The 17,706-nt window shown below is 46.5% G+C and overlaps 1 protein-coding gene across 3 annotated transcripts in view; it reads left to right on the top strand.

Annotated features, from left to right (window-relative positions):
* LOC137431847 (uncharacterized) overlaps positions 1–17,706 on the top strand; it is a 113,079-nt gene that overhangs the window by 47,889 nt on the left and 47,484 nt on the right. For all 3 annotated transcript variants that reach the window (XM_068123605.2, XM_068123606.2, XM_078782571.1), the window contains 2 exons: positions 6,842–6,944; positions 15,350–15,396. In XM_068123605.2, coding sequence (XP_067979706.2) covers positions 6,842–6,944; positions 15,350–15,396 — 150 coding nt within the window. The remainder of the gene's footprint in view (positions 1–6,841; positions 6,945–15,349; positions 15,397–17,706) is intronic.

Here is a 17,706-nt window from a genome sequence, read left to right on the forward strand (position 1 = left end):
GCCTCACCACAAGATTCCGTGTACCATGGACGGGAGGAAGGGTATGACAACTGAAGACGAGATGGGATAAATCTGTGCATGAGAGAGAGCAATTTACTTTGAAAGAATTCCCAGGATGAGTTGATGTCAGAGGCGGTAGAGATGGGAGACCAGTCCAGATGATTGCTGGCTGCTTGAAGACCGTGCCAGTTGGCCTGAGTGAAATGCCAGACTCGTCGACGCTGAGGAGGCTCTCTGAGAATGGTCAGAGAGATGTCCACTTTGACAAGCACATGATCAGATGAGCCGATTGGAGCAGAAGAAGAGCAGCAGACATTTTCAGGGAAGTTTGTCATAACCAAATCCAGAAGAGAAGATGCTCCGTTGACTGAGATCCGGGTCGGGAAATTGACAGATTGTGTCAGTCCCAGTGAGTCGCAGAAGTCCTTTGCTGAAGAGCCATGGCTGGTGAGAGAGGTACCCACACCCAGCCACCTGGCATGGTGACAATTGAAATCACCACATATGAGGAAGAGAGAGTTGGGATGGGTAGATAGAAGTTGGTCCATATTATCAGACAGTGAGATGTAGATGGAGTCATCGCTGTTTGGTGGACTGTAGAACACACATATGAACAAAAGGTGGGAGCGAAGAGGAAGCCGTAGCCAAAGGTATTCCTGGGGGTGAGGTGGAGAGAGGGCAGTGGAGGGCGAGTGAGGAAGAGAGTTTTTTATAAAGGTGGCAACCCCACCTCCAGGACGAGGCTCAGGTCTATCATACCGGAGGAGGGAGTAACCTGGGAGAGATACCAAGGCATCAGAGACATCATGAAGGAGGAAAGTTTCTGTGAAGCAGATCACATCTGGTTTGTCAGAAGCAACCTGTATGGAGAGGTCAGTCAAGTTTGAGCAAAGGCCCCGGATGTTTGAGGTCCATACCGTTAATGAAGAGGAAGGGGGAGCATCGGGTCCAGAACAGGGGGGGGGGGGGGGGGGTAGGGTAAGATGTGGAAGAGGAGGAAGAGGTAGGGAGAGCTGTTGAAGGTGTGTCAGAGATTTCAGAGATTTCAGAATAGCTTGGAGAAAGGGAAGAATGGGGCGGACAAAAGGTTTGATGGAGATTGGGTGAGGCACAGTGAGGTGTTATTTGAGGAGGGGGAAGAGCGAGGCAGAAGGTTTGGGGAGATGAAGGTGAAAGTTGGAAGGGGGAAGAAGCAGGGAGGATGCTTTGAGGAGGAGGAGGAGGGGTGAGAGGGGAGTCTAGGAGGGGAGGAGCGAGGGAGTGTCTCGGAGGGGAGGGGTGTGGGGGGGAGTTTAGGAGGGAGGGGAGGGAAGGGGCAAGGGGGGAGATTTGAAAGGGATGGGTGATGGGGAGGATTTGGAGGGGAGGGGTGAGGTGAGATTGGATTTTGAAAAGTGTACGATTCATGGGAAACGAACATTTTTTGCAAAATGAGTTTGAGACCTTCGAGTCAAAAATACGTTTGAGGACACTGGAGGAGGGGTGGAGTTCTGGATAGTTTAGGGAATGTAGAAAGGAGGAACTGTAAGAGATGGTATTATATATATTTTTTGGAATGAATAGATTTGGTGAGCAAGACGAAAGCATCCTTTTGTAGGAAAAGAAGAAAAGGGTGTTATAATATATGAGAGAAAATAGTTGTTCAGGGGAGAGATTATACATTTCTAACCATTTCTTACTTTTTCCACATGCGAAATTTGCATTTATGTTTATTTAAATTATACAATGGACTACAAAATGTAAATGTTTCATGATATTTGTTATATTATATCACCTTTATCTATCAATATTAACCTGGTGTTGGCTTAGCGGTTAGGGTGCCGGCTTGGGATCCTAGGATCCTGGGTTTGAATCCCGGTCGATCGCTGAATTAACGCCAGGGGGGTTGACTCAGCCTGTCATCCTTCCAAGGTCGGCAAATTGAGTACCAGCTTGCTGGGATGAATGATCACGGTGTGTACGCCGATTTAGAATAGGTACACCGTATCCCTGCGCATCGTAAGAGGCGACCAAGGGTTGGCGTCAGGAAGGGCATCCGGCCATAAAAACATTGCCTCAAACAGGGAACCATGATTGTCATGGGGCCCGCAAGGCTAAACCCCGCTCTAGCGGGGAAAATGGCCTTAAAACGATCGTTCTACAGGGTGGGCCATAAGTAGCCATACATAGGGTTTTTGAAAGTGGTCGCAGACGTACAGCCACAGATGAAGATACAACGGACAGAATACTAACAAAGCTTACACGGAGTCCCCTAAAAAGTACACGACGGTTGTCTGCAGAAAGCGGTGTCAGCAGATTGAGTATCAGGTGCATTTTGAAAGCAAACAAATGGCATCCATACAAATTGCATATGGCGCAGCATCTGAGTGAAGACGACCCGGATAGACGGATGGAATTTTGTGAATGGGCATTAAGCAAATTGAACGATGACGTAAACTTCTCATCTGGGATCTTGTTTTCCGATGAAGCCAATTTTTACGTCAATGGAGAGGTTAATCGGCAAAACTTACGTTATTGGAGTAATTTCCTAAAAGTGTTTATTTTCCCTATGTATGGTTACTTTTGGCCCACCCTGTATATAATATATTCTTTATCTATCAATATTGTTGAAATGAAGATCAAATAGCTGCATGTTGAAATATGTTGAAAAAGTCAAAACTTTACATGGGGTGTACTTACTTTTTCACGTGACTGTATATACTGTATATATATATATATATATCAACGACATAACAGCGTGACGAGCGCTGTCCCGATCTCCTGTGGACCGAAGTCCTAGACCAAAGCGTCACCTCCGACCCGGAGGCCTCAGCCCGGCCACTCTGTCAACAGACAGAGATTTATTCATTGGTCCCCATTGGCTAAACATCGAGCAGAGCCGCCAATCCAGATTTCGGGCTTATTAACCCTCGTCAGGACGGCATACTGCAAAAAATCTAACCAATGAGGACCAAAATCGTCTATTAAGTTGATCAAGGCACCTCTTAGCATTAATGGTGAGCACCAGCCACAAATTATGTCTCACACGGTAAATACCGCATAACCCGCAAGGAACCAACAGCCTGTCTGCCACACAGACCATCGTTCCCGCCAGTGCAAACCAAAACCAGGGGGTGCGGTGCGATCGGCGGGGATAATAATCAACGACATAACAGCGTGACGAGCGCTGTCCCGATCTCCTGTGGACCGAAGTCCTAGACCAAAGCGTCACCTCCGACCCGGAGGCCTCAGCCTGGCCACACTGTCAACAGACAGAGATTTATTAATTGGTCCCCATTGGCTAAACATCGAGCAGAGCCGCCAATCCAGATTTCGGGCTTATTAACCCTCGTCAGGACGGCATACTGTAAAAAATCTAACCAATGAGGACCAAAATCGTCTATTAAGTTGATCAAGGCACCTCTTAGCTTTAATGGTGAGCACCAGCCACGAATTATGTCTCACACGGTAAATACCGCATAACCCGCAAGGAACCAACAGCCTGTCTGCCACACAGATATATATACTATATATATATATATATATATATAGTATATATATATACTAGCTGAGGTACCCGGCTTCGCCCGGGTTGAATAAGAATAATACAAATATATGATGAAAAGAACATGTATATTTTAGAGCAATATCACAGTACATTTCCGACATGACGTTTTTTCAATTTTCAATTTCTCAAAACCTCTGGGTATACAACATTTCTGGTTTTCTTACTTGGTGCCAAGACATAAAGATTGCTTGGTTTTCCAACCCTCGAGCAGCCCACGTACAGCTGGCCATGGGCAAAGACTTGTTCTGTGAAGTTCAGGCCTACAACCTTCATTGATTGCCCCTGCGCCAGAAATATGTCTTGAAATATTCCTGAAATAAGTTGTTGACCTTTTGGCCTATGTTAACCTCAAAAATAATTGGTGGTTTAATTTAGTGATCTGATATGCAAATCCTCTTCAAATTTCAAGTCAATTAGATGAAAATTGACGATTTTAGAAATTTGGCCCATATTGATATTTTCACCTTTAGACCTCAAAAATAATTGGTGGTTGAATTAGGTGACCCGATATGCAAATCCTATCCAAATTTCAAGTCAATTGGATGAAAATGTAGGATTTTAGAAACTTCACCTTAAGTTGTTGACCTTTGGCCTATGTTTACTTTTTGGCCTATGCTGACCTCAAAAAGAATTGGTGGTTCAATTTCAGTGACCTGATATGCAAATCCTCTTCACATTTCAAGTCAATCAGATGAAAGTTGAGGATTTTAGAAATTTGAAAGTGTTGTTGACTTTTGGCCTATGTTGCTCTTTTGGCCTATGGTGATCTCAAAAATAGTTGTTGGTTGAATTCAGTTTGCTGATATGTAAATCCCATTCAAATTTCAAGTGAATCGGATGAAAATTGAGGATTTTAGAAACTAAAAAAAGTGGTTGACCTTTGGCCTACGTTGACCTTTTGGCCTACGCCGATCTCAAAAATAGTTGGTGGTTTAATTCAGTAAGCCGATATGTAAATCCTATTCAAAGTTCAAGTCAATAGGATGAAAATTAAGGATTTTAGAATTGAGGCTGACGACTGTTGAGAAACTCAGTTGGGAGGTTAACTGCCTGATCTTCATGTCACTTTGTCAAGAGAATCATAATTTCCTTCATGACCGGGCAGCGAACGTCATTATGTGCGACTTTACGTCACTCCTACGGACGTGAAAACATTTGTTTTCCTTAAAAATATATTTAAAATAAATAAAATAGTACATAAATTAACAATAAAAGAAGCTAAAAAACAATTTAAAATACAATAAAAAGCACATTAAAAATATATAAATATGTACGTACAGTATACTGTATGTACGCGCAACCGCTGATTCTCATTCAAAACAGAGGCGCGACGTACAGTATTCCTTTACTGTGTCTGTGTTAGCCATGGGTCCAAAGAAGGATAATGCTGGTGTTTCCAAGCGTAATGTGGTTACGATGGACGACAAGGTAAATCTGATTAAAAGGTATGGAAAAGGTGGAAAAGTGTCAGTGATAGCGCATAGCATTATCGCTGTTCTATTGCAAGCTATGTATACAATACCAGCATTATCGCGAATCGGAACCGCAATGCGTCATGGGATCGGAAAGGGGCAATAGCGCCACCACAAACTACACCATGGAATTGCAGCTGGCGTGGTTTTTTAAACCATTGATATTAAAATATAAAGTAGCCTATAACCACCAGGATTTTATGCTGATTCCGAATCTGTGTCTAAAACTTTTCTCCGATGTGTAGTTCTTGAGTTATAAGCGGACATCCAGACAGACACACAGACACTCCTCCTTTATATATAGAGATGTACAATGTCCAACACAAGTATTAGAATAGTGACGTCATATTTCTTATTATTGCTATATACAGTATCTTCTCTACTATACAAGAGAGCCGTTGGTCTGTCTCTCTGTCTGTGTATGTTGCCATTGTTCTCATAGATGACTGAACGGATCTTTGTCAAACTTTCAGAGGCTCATCAGTGAGTGCTTGCGAGTGTTTTAGGCGAAAAAAAAAAAAGGTCGTTTTTTGGGGATTAAAAAAAAAATTGCTCTAGAGTGCCAGGCCTTTTTAATTAATGACAGTTATATACAAGTATTCGCATAAATAAATACAAAACAATCACTCGACATTTGAACACAAATAACATAACAATTCCGGAAGCGGTCGAAGTTGGTGGTAAGGCTGGTGGTAAGGCCTCCTGAACGTCATCTTACTTAACTCAGAAACGTGATGAACGGCACATTCACCAGCATATTCAAGGAAAAGGTAAAATGATGATTTGACATTTGTGATGGATTCTGATTTGGATGTAATTGCTTTTCTATCATATTTGCCCTCATTTCAAATATGTTAATGTTTCTTTTTCGCTTGAGCAATGCCGGGTACTCCAGCTAGAAACACTTTTATACTTTACTCGGGGTACAAATACAAATACAAATACAACTTTGACTGGGGGTAACATAGGCTATGTGGCCGTGGCCTCATTCGGGGGTGTGCGGGACCAGGAGAGGGGCGTAAATTCTCCATATAAATGTGTACCGTGTAGCACTACCTGGTGATGGTAACAGAGGGAAATCCAATTTCCTTTTTTACCTGGGTAACACTGAGGTTATGAAGCACTCTTTTCATGGCAAATTTTTTCCTCCTTCCCTGCCCTTCGCCCTCCCCCAAAACGGAGCGGCCTGTCAAAGTAACCTTTTACAAAGTTATACCAAAGTTCTCCAACCTCTTACAATTGAACAAATAAACTTTTGCTTTCCCTTGACGTTGCAATCAATAACACGTGGTACGTGCCTCCATTGATTTTCCTCAGAAGTAAAAAAAAAACAAAAAAAAAAAACATTGATTTCCCTTCCATATAAATGCTAAAAAGGGGGTTGGCTATGCTGGATGACCAATCACAAAGCAGCTTTTTCAGAATCTCATGCACAGCAGCCAATCCGATCTAAGGGTTAACTAATCAATGGTGAGCCCACAGAGGGAAGAGGCTGGACACATTGACACGTGATCACTGTTAATTGAAGTGAAATCACCACAATAATGCCATTAACATTACCTTCATGACTCACCATTAGTTGGTGGTGTTTCCATTATGGTATTTCCATGGTTTTTTTCTTTTGTCTACTACCTATACATTACCAGTGTCAGATATAAATGCCACACACTGTACTTCATTACTGCATGGGTTATGGTGTTCTATGAACTCTCTAGTTTTATATTGTTTCATAGCATTTCATGTTCACCTTGACATTTATTCCTGTACTGTGACTGAATTGTTATTCTGTTCCTCATTGCGTTCTCACATCTGGTCCGCACAGGTGTACACCATAGAATATTACAGGCAAGAAGCTGAAAGGTTGAAGGAAATGTTGCACCAGAGTAGGATGGAAAACCAACGACTATACTTCCACATAAGTCAAGGTATGTTTAACTTGAGGTTTTTGTTGTTGTTGTTGTTGTTGTTGTTGTTGTTGTTGTTGTTGTTGTGGTTATCAACAGTTTTTAATGGAAGTACACTTTAAAGATTTCCATTTCCCACAAGGATTCTTAAGAACATGTCTATTTCTCCTCCACAACCCTTTGTTCCATGTATACCTAATGATTGGTTGTGCAGACTTGAGGGCTTACCTCCACTTCCTTATCTCTCTTTTCTCTCATTTCTGAAATTGGCATTTCTGAAATTTAGTCTGTTCTTTTGTGGCCTTTTTTGGAATAAAAAGTCAAGGCTCATGGAAGAGCTAGAACACAGAACTAATCAGGACACAACGGAGCAAAAGGAGCAGTGTCAAGAGAGGGGGGGGGGGGGGGACACTAACAGCAAGGTTGAGGGACAAACTAGAGGGAGACTAGGGGGTGTGGGGAGGAATGAGGTGTATGGGAGGATGCACAGGTTGAACAAGATGGATATGGGAGGACAAACTGGAAATTTTGTGGGCGATGGGTTTTGGGGAAAGGAGGAGGGGGAGGTGGTAGAGGGGGTTCATGGGGGGTAGGAAATATGGTTTTGGATGGAGAATGATGTGAGATCATGGTGATCAATGTGTTGAAGACCAGGAAGTGAAGAATATGATTGAAGAGAATGCGGAGGTTGATTCTACTGGTCGGAGAAAAGAGGAACAAATATGTGGAGGTGAGCAGCAATTCTGGATTTGGGGAGTTTCACCAGAAGGGGATTGATGGTGGACCATGCGACCCTGTAGAAACCTGGGTTGGGGGGGGGGGGGGGGGGGATGAATGACAACAGCAGAGGGTGCACGACTGGAAAGGAGGTGGTAGAAGAAAGAGCGACCATTGACCTGTCTGCGATGGAAAAGTGGAAAAGTAACAGGCCTGTAGACTCAGCTTCATCATTGGAGATTCCAATGATCTTGAAGGCCTTGGTTTCTACGGCGACAAACTGATCAAGATGTGAGGCATGGAGCCAGCCTCGAGGGGGCCTTCTTCCTAAAGCTTCACCAGTCCATCACTACCTCATTTTGATCCCAGTTCACCCTTGGCATTTGTGCTGTTCTCGCTGACCCTTTGTGGTTCTGCAGCTTATTATTTTGTATTTGTGTATTGTGGCGGCATGTGCCTGATAAAGCCTTTCTGTTAACCTTCTGCCCTCTGTCATTCCGCTCTTCCATGACTTTTCCATGATGATGTATGATGTATAACCTATAACCTCTAGATGACAGTTTTTGAGAATATTTGTTTATTTGGTTGAGGTATTATTGTACTTTAAGCGGATTGCTAAAGGAAGGGAAGTGGGACGGTTTGGGGTTTGCTTTCCATGGCTGGTCAGCAGAAATTTTATGTCCCCCAAAATGGAAAGGCCACTTGTCCATGGTTGGTTCTTAACCCCTGAAACATTCACAACTTGTCGTGAATGTACCGACATTCTGTCAAGAGTACAGGCCCACCCGACCACCACCCTGTCTGGATTATTGTGCATGAAAATAATTTGCTTTGCTATTAAATAATTTGGCTGATAATTTGTATTTTTTACACGTCACGAAAAGGACCATGCCATTGCTCATGTGATGATAATTTGGTTCTTCAGCTTGCAATCACGCAGCAGTGCGAGTGGTTTGACTGCTCATATTTACCAAATACAAATGTGTCATCTGTTACAAACTTGTGCAACGTGATTCTTGCAGCTCACAAACTGTTATGTTTACGCGACATCAGAAGGGGGCGCCAAATTGGCTAGACCATCGTTTCCTGATGCCATGTTTGGCAGGAAAATAGAGAAAGGTCCAACAGAATGCTATACCCTATCTAATCAGGAAAGTGGTTTTCTTCCTCTTCAATGGCATTTTCAATGTCTTTTTATGCCTTGAGTGAATGCATTGTTTAAATATCCTCAGTTACTGATTTGTTTTCATAGCATACCCCTGACATGCGGCTCATGCTGCTCAGCTCCAACTATTTTGAAAACATTTGTACATTGTGGATTATGTGAACGGTGCTTGTTACTTATGAAGTTCGCTCTACTTCCGCATTCAATGTGTCGTTTAAGTGATATTAACTGAATAATGCAACTGCATCTAATCCTCCTCTTTAGCCTCAAATTAATTACACTATCAAGTTTACACGCCCATCTCCTTTCCCCTTTGCATGTGGCATGTGAGTAACTTGGGAACATTAATTCTTTTTTTTACTGTAGGACCTGTGTCCCAGACAACAACCATAATCTGAGCTGGCAGCCCTATTGAAATTGGTTTTTATACCGTGATACTGTTGAAAATACTTTCGCGTCCCAGGCGTTAACACCCCAAGGGGATGAATGACCGAAACGAGCTTTAATGCCGAGGCGTATTTCGAACTTGGCGGGATTATTTCTGGCGCGCGCGGGGCAGGGACCGAAGCCTTACCTGGGACGGATGGCAGACACGGGGTTGTATTCGTCGACCCACAAACGAAGAAACGGACAAGACAAGAAAAGTAAAATTCAAGAAATAATGATTTAATGAAAATAAATGCAAACACAATAAAAATGTTGAGGTAAAAACTAATAGTAGTAATAGGCTAAGGTGAGGGACCTTCCACGCGAACTCAATTACAGACATTGGGAGAAATAAAATAAAATGAAAATAAAATGGTGTTTATAGTGCCAGCACTTAGCGTTGTTGTTCAAGCAAGGCCGTCAAATGCTGTGCACGGGAAAGATGCACATGATGGTGCGAAGCTCCTCTCCGTGTCGCCACAACGTGAAGGGATTTCGTGTGGCTGGTCCTCTCCTGCTCCTGACGCCTTCCGACCGACGCGCCAAGAGCTCCACAAACCAAACTGCCTTATTTCTCTTCCTCACGATCGCAAAAATTCCACCAAAGCTCCGGAACATCTCTGCAGGCGCACACGAGGCAAAAAAAACAAACCCACTGTTTGCTTGCGTGACCGAGGTGAGTGAATTAGCAAGGGCGAGACGTCTTCCTCTTCCTCCTCCCTCCACTTTCCAAAGCTTGACGAACGGACATGGCCTGAGACGCAGCCATTTGCCAACGCAACCAAGACAAAAAGAGGAATATAGGTGCGACCGCCTCCAACAAACGCCAGCACAAAGAGACCAAGATGGCGAGACGGCGTCTTTTTCCTTCAGCTCTTGAATGTTTGACGCCGACGTCACCCTCTGTCCAATCATCGAGCACTACTCAATTATCATGAGTCGTCGGGGGGGTGGGGGGGGGGGCAGAGTTAATCTCAGTTCGGGAATGTTCGGATGACGTCGGTTCCTTGCCGATCGGCAAATGCTGTTTCTGGCGGCGTTGTGAGCGAATGAGTCCCATTGCAGCGCTACCGTTGTTTTACTGAGCCCTCAAATTCCTGGCTGGCCGAATATAATAACATCGAAGGGAAGACCACATGAGGCAAATTACACACTGGAATTAATCTTTATGCCCTATAATTAATTAGCACAAAGCCACACCCCTTATGGTGACATGCAAACACTCTTACCCGGACATGTGGCCCACTTACTACATCGAGATTCTCTACGACATATGGAGCATTCTAATCTACACATTTCTAACTTTCCTAACGTATTTCTTTGTTTACCCCCACAAACATAACAATACCTTTAGTCGGTGTAGTATATTGCTTTATTCTACTCGGTGAGCACCCGTGGGTATTGCCCCTATTTTTAAAATTTATTAGAACCGCGTTTCTTTATTTATTTACCATTGAGCTTCAGTGTGTCTTTCCAGGCCATCACTTTTTTACCATTTGAGCTTTTGTCATCAAATCTTCAACAAACTTTTATTATGAGAACTAGCGTGACTCGGCACGCTCCGTGTGCCTCACCACATGTCATTTCAGAGGAGTAGGCATATTTGACCATTTCGGTGTCTTTTGGGTCTTCATGGTGTTTTGGATCTTCATGGTGTTTTGGGTATTCAGGGCCATTTGGGTCTTCAGGGTCTTTTGGATCCTCTGGGCCTTGAAGGGAATTTTGGGTCTTTGAGGTGTTTTGGGTCTTCAGGCTCTTTTGGGTCTTTGGTGTCTTCAGAGGCTTTTGAGTCTGAAGGGTCTTTGGTGTCTTTTGGGTCTTCAGGGGCTTTTGGGTCTTAAGGGTCTTTTGGTTCTTCTTGGTCTTTAAGGGTCTTTGGGTCTTCAGGGTATTGTTGGTCTTTGGGGTATTTTGGGTCTTCGGGGTATTTTGGGTCTTCGGGGTGTTTTGGGTCTTCTGGTTGTTTTGGGTCTTCTGGTTGTTTTGGGTCTTCTGGGTGTTTTGGGTCTTCTGGTTGTTTTGGGTCTTCTGGTTGTTTTGGGTCTTCTGGGTGTTTTGGGTCTTCTGGTTGTTTTGGGATTTTCTGGGTGTTTTGGGTCTTCTGGGTGTTTTGGGTCTTCGGGGTGTTTTGGGTCTTCGGGGTGTTTTGGGTCTTCGGGATGTTTTGGATCTTCATGGTGTTTTGGGTCTTCAGGGCCATTTGGGTCTTCAGGGTCTTTTGGATCCTCTGGGCCTTTGAGGGTATTTTGGGTCTTTGAGGTGTTTTGGGTCTTCAGGCTCTTTTGGGTCTTTGGTGTCTTCAGAGGCTTTTGGGTCTGAAGGGTCTTTGGTGTCTTTTGGGTCTTCAGGGGCTTTTGTGTCTTCAGGGGCTTTTGGGTCTTAAGGGTATTTTGGTTCTTCTTGGTCTTTAAGGGTCTTTTGGGTCTTCAGGGTATTGTTGGTCTTTGGGGTATTTTGGGTCTTCGGGGTCTTTTTGGTCTTCGTTTTTTTTGGGTCTTCTGGGTGTTTTGGGTCTTCTGGTTGTTTTGGGTCTTCTGGTTGTTTTGGGTCTTCTGGGTGTTTTGGGTCTTCTGGTTGTTTTGGGTCTTCTGGTTGTTTTGGGTGTTTTGGGTCTTCGGGGTGTTTTGGGTCTTCGGGGTGTTTTGGGTCTTCTGGGTGTTTTGGGTCTTCTGGGTGTTTTGGGTCTTCGGGGTGTTTTGGGTCTTCGGGGTGTTTTGGGTCTTCGGGGTGTTTTGGGTCTTCGGGGTGTTTTGGGTCCTCGGGGTGTTTTGGGTCCTCGGGGTGTTTTGGGTCCTCGGGGTGTTTTGGGTCCACGGGGTGTTCTGGGTCCACGGGGTGTTTTGGGTCCACGGGGTGTTTTGGGTCCACGGGGTGTTTTGGGTCCATGGGGTGTTTTGGGTCCACGGGTGTTTTGGGTCCACGGGGTGTTTTGGGTCCACGGGGTGTTTTGGGTCCACGGGGTGTTTTGGGTCCACGGGGTGTTTTGGGTCCACGGGGTGTTTTGGGTCCACGGGGTGTTTTGGGTCCACGGGGTGTTTTGGGTCCACGGGGTGTTTTGGGTCCACGGGGTGTTTTGGGTCCACGGGGTGTTTTGGGTCCACGGGGTGTTTTGGGTCCACGGGGTGTTTTGGGTCCACGGGGTGTTTTGGGTCCACGGGGTGTTTTGGGTCCACGGGGTGTTTTGGGTCCACGGGGTGTTTTGGGTCCACGGGGTGTTTTGGGTCCACGGGGTGTTTTGGGTCCACGGGGTGTTTTGGGTCCACGGGGTGTTTTGGGTCCACGGGGTGTTTTGGGTCCACGGGGTGTTTTGGGTCCACGGGGTGTTTTGGGTCCACGGGGTGTTTTGGGTCCACGGGGTGTTTTGGGTCCACGGGGTGTTTTGGGTCCACGGGGTGTTTTGGGTCCACGGGGTGTTTTGGGTCCACGGGGTGTTTTGGGTCCACGGGGTGTTTTGGGTCCACGGGGTGTTTTGGGTCCACGGGGTGTTTTGGGTCCACGGGGTGTTTTGGGTCCACGGGGTGTTTTGGGTCCACGGGGTGTTTTGGGTCCACGGGGTGTTTTGGGTCCACGGGGTGTTTTGGGTCCACGGGGTGTTTTGGGTCCACGGGGTGTTTTGGGTCCACGGGGTGTTTTGGGTCCACGGGGTGTTTTGGGTCCACGGGGTGTTTTGGGTCCACGGGGTGTTTTGGGTCCACGGGGTGTTTTGGGTCCACGGGGTGTTTTGGGTCCACGGGGTGTTTTGGGTCCACGTGGTGTTTTGGGTCCACGTGGTGTTTTGGGTCCACGTGGTGTTTTGGGTCCACGTGGTGTTTTGGGTCCACGGGGTGTTTTGGGTCCACGGGGTGTTTTGGGTCCACGTGGTGTTTTGGGTCCACGTGGTGTTTTGGGTCCACGTGGTGTTTTGGGTCCACGTGGTGTTTTGGGTCCACGGGGTGTTTTGGGTCCACGGGGTGTTTTGGGTCCACGGGGTGTTTTGGGTCCACGGGGTGTTTTGGGTCCACGGGGTGTTTTGGGTCCACGGGGTGTTTTGGGTCGTCGGGGTGTTTTGGGTCCTCGGGGTGTTTTGGGTCCTTGGGTGTTTTGGGTCCTCGGGGTGTTTTGGGTCTTCTGGTTGTTTTGGGTCTTCTGGTTGTTTTGGGTCTTCTGGGTGTTTTGGGTCTTCTGGTTGTTTTGGGTCTTCTGGTTGTTTTGGGTCTTCTGGTTGTTTTGGGATTTTCTGGGTGTTTTGGGTCTTCTGGGTGTTTTGGGTCTTCGGGGTGTTTTGGGTCTTCGGGGTGTTTTGGGTCTTCGGGGTGTTTTGGATCTTCATGGTGTTTTGGGTCTTCAGGGCCATTTGGGTCTTTTGGATCCTCTGGGCCTTTGAGGGTATTTTGGGTCTTTGAGGTGTTTTGGGTCTTCAGGCTCTTTTGGGTCTTTGGTGTCTTCAGAGGCTTTTGGGTCTGAAGGGTCTTTGGTGTCTTTTGGGTCTTCAGGGGCTTTTGGGTCTTCAGGGGCTTTTGGGTCTTTAGGGTATTTTGGTTCTTCTTGGTCTTTAAGGGTCTTTTGGGTCTTCAGGGTATTGTTGGTCTTTGGGGTATTTTGGGTCTTCGGGGTATTTTGGGTCTTCGGGGTCTTTTTGGTCTTCGTTTTTTTTTGGGTCTTCTGGGTGTTTTGGGTCTTCTGGTTGTTTTGGGTCTTCTGGTTGTTTTGGGTCTTCTGGGTGTTTTGGGTCTTCTGGTTGTTTTGGGTCTTCTGGTTGTTTTGGGTCTTCTGGGTGTTTTGGGTCTTCTGGTTGTTTTGGGATTTTCTGGGTGTTTTGGGTCTTCTGGGTGTTTTGGGTCTTCGGGGTGTTTTGGGTCTTCGGGGTGTTTTGGGTCTTCTGGGTGTTTTGGGTCTTCGGGGTGTTTTGGGTCTTCGGGGTGTTTTGGGTCTTCGGGGTGTTTTGGGTCTTCGGGGTGTTTTGGGTCCTCGGGGTGTTTTGGGTCCACGGGGTGTTTTGGGTCCACGGGGTGTTTTGGGTCCACGGGGTGTTTTGGGTCCACGGGGTGTTTTGGGTCCACGGGGTGTTTTGGGTCCACGGGGTGTTTTGGGTCCACGGGGTGTTTTGGGTCCACGGGGTGTTTTGGGTCCACGGGGTGTTTTGGGTCCACGGGGTGTTTTGGGTCCACGGGGTGTTTTGGGTCCACGTGGTGTTTTGGGTCCACGTGGTGTTTTGGGTCCACGGGGTGTTTTGGGTCCACGGGGTGTTTTGGGTCCACGGGGTGTTTTGGGTCCACGTGGTGTTTTGGGTCCACGTGGTGTTTTGGGTCCACGGGGTGTTTTGGGTCCACGGGGTGTTTTGGGTCCACGGGGTGTTTTGGGTCGTCGGGGTGTTTTGGGTCCTCGGGGTGTTTTGAGTCCCGGGGTGTTTTGGGTCCTCGGGGTGTTTTGGGTCCTCGGGGTGTTTTGGGTCCTCGGGGTGTTTTGGGTCCTCGGGGTGTTTTGGGTCCTCGGGTGTTTTGGGTCCTCGGGGTGTTTTGGGTCCTCGGGGTGTTTTGGGTCCTCGGGGTGTTTTGGGTCCTCGGGGTGTTTTGGGTCTTTTTGAGCCTCAGGGCCTTGAAGGGTATTTGGGGTGTTTTGGGTATTTGGGGGTCTGAAGGGTCTTGGGGGAATTAAAGGGTCGTAAAAGGTCTGGGGGGTCTCAGCAATCTTAACGCAATTAAGAGGGTTAATTAAGAGGTTGTTAATTTTATTTGAAGAAGAAGAAGAAGAAGAAGACGTTTTCGTCGCACATAAACATAGCGACATGCATAATATGCATAACACCCAGAAGACCCAAAAAAAACGAAGACCAAAAAGACCCCGAAGACCCAAAATACCCCAAAGACCAACAATACCCTGAAGACCCAAAAGACCCTTAAAGACCAAGAAGAACCAAAATACCCTTAAGACCCAAAAGCCCCTGATACGTTTGCTCTGTTATAATAAGATATGGAAAACGCAAATTAATAATATGTACAATTATTTTTCGCTGTTGTTTTCGTCAAGTTTCGTTTGAGTACAAAGCGGGACGCTTTGCATTTTGGGCTTTGCATTTTTGGATGCTTTCTCGTTTCACCTTTGTGCATTCCTGAATGTCAGATTTGCTTCCTTCTTGCAGTTGACCAGTATGATGACTGCCCTGGAGAGCAAGGAGCATTTAATCAGGTAACACGGCAGAAGGTTTGCATAAATTTTAGATTGAAATATTTGTTGATGTGTATTTCTCAGATCTACATAACTGTGCCATTTCTTTCTTCATTTGCCTTTCCGATTCAGTGTTTTTAGCTTTTACTGATTTATTTAGCTCATGGAGGATCTGTATCTATAAAGGCTGTTGTAAGGTGTTGATGTACTCTATGAATTGCAAGTACACCAGTGGACAATGTGCAAATGTATTTATTTTATGAAATTTGAACCTTGGATCCCAACAAGGGGTTAAGCAATCAGATGGGAGTGTTGAAAGATGTTGAAAGAAGTGGCAAGAAAGCTAATACAGGAAGTTAATACGTAGTTCAAATATCAACTTTAATCTGAGTTCCCCGACAAGAAACTTCAACACAGGAGGACCAAATTGACCCATCAGGCCTGCACAATGGTTGCTAACCTATGGTTGTTTGGCTGTGCTCTGTCCTTTTTCTGATGCTGAGCATCAAGCAAGGAAGCAGTGCATATGACTTTTAAAGTCATTGGTATGACTCGGCCGCGCTTTGAACCCCAGACCTCCCGGGCTCAAAGCCGATGCTCTAACAATTATGCCACTGAGTGTGGTATTTTCTGATTCGTACTATGAGTATACCTCATCCTTGAAAGATTTTCTTGATGTAATATTACGACTTGACCATACTCAACAGCTACTTCCAACAACGAAGGCTCAATTTGAACCCTACTAAAACAGTTGTTATGGCTTTCCATTTGGATAATAAATCCGCCAGTGCAGAATTAGATGTTACTTTCTGTGGAAAGTGGCTTCATCACGAGAAATATCCATTATATTGAGGAGTAACTATTGACAGAAGCCTTATTTTCCGCTGCCATCTCGCAGGAACAAGAGATAAGGTGTGCGCTCATTTATCCCTGGTGTGGAAACTTGCTGCGACTCAATGGGGCACCGGTGTCGGAACACTATGGACAGCTGCAATAGCCCTTGTCCTTTCAATTGCAGAGTACTGTGCTTCTGTACAGGCCCACAACACTCATCCAAAACCCTTAGACCCGCTATTGAACAGTGCATTCTGACTTGTTGTGGGGGCTTTGAAGTCGACAACTGTCGACCGGCCTCCAATCTTGTTTCACATTGAAATCCTTCCTGGAGATTCGGCGAGCTGTCCAGACCAACAATTGGATTGGATCAACGGCAATCCAATGATACCCTTTTATCAGGATCCTGAACAAGGACAAGATTAGTCGTGAGAGCCTACATGAGCAAGCAGCATAACACCCAGTCTCAACGACAAGCAACAATGACAGGCTCCTTGGAATAACTAAACGGTCAACAAAAAAAACATAAACATCTTGTTCCTGACACTTCCGTAGAGCTTGAAAGCTTTAACATGTCCCAGAGTGTTTTTGGGGGGTTTGTATACATAGCCTAGAAATTACGGACGGGTCCACTCTTCCCGGAAATTGTGGGCGTGTCCACCCACCCCGGAAATTACGGACGGGTCGGCTCTCCCCGGATATTACGGACGGGTCGGCTCTCCCCGGACATTACAGACAGGTCGGCTCTCCCCGGAAATTACAGACGGGTCGGCTCTCCCCGGAAATTACGGACGGGTCGGCTTTCCCCGGAAATTACGGACGGGCCGGCTCTCCCTGGAAATTACGGACGGGTCGGCTCTCCCCGGAAATTACGGACAGGTCGGCTCTCCCCGGAAATTACGGGCTTGTCCGCCCTCCCCTGAAATTGCGGGCGGGTCCGCCCTCCCCGGAAATTACGGGCGGGTCCGCTCTCCCCGGAAATTGCGTGCGGGTCCGCCCTCCCCGGAAATTGCGGGTGGGTCCGCCCTCCCCGGAAATTGCGGGTGGGTCCGCCCTCCCCGGAAATTGCGGGCGGGTCCGCCCTCCCTGGAAATTGCAGGCAGGTCCGCCCTCCCCAGAAATTGCGAGCGGGTCCGCCCTCCCCGGAAATTGCGGGCGGGTCCGCCCTCCCTGGAAATTGCGGGCGGGTCCGTCCTCCCCGGAAATTGTGGGCGGATCCGCCCTCCCCGGAAGTTGCGGGCGGGTCGGCCCTCCCCGGAAGTTGCGGGCGGGTCGGCCCTCCCAGGAAGTTGCGGGCGTGTCGGTTCTCCATTATTATTACAATGTTGTAACTTTCCATGTTGGCAATTGAGGAAATAACTTGAGAGAGATGTGAATGCACTGGAAGTTCGCTCAATGAGGTTCGAAGTTCTATACCATGTCTGTAGTGACAGCTCCCCCATAAACATTATTCGCTCTTTCTCCTCGTCCAAGTTGCGGGCAGGTCGGCCCTCCCCG

The sequence above is a fragment of the Myxine glutinosa genome, chromosome 7 (genome assembly GCF_964187855.1).
Source record: "Myxine glutinosa chromosome 7, kmMyxGlut1.1, whole genome shotgun sequence".
NCBI classification, from domain to species: domain Eukaryota; kingdom Metazoa; phylum Chordata; class Myxini; order Myxiniformes; family Myxinidae; genus Myxine; species Myxine glutinosa.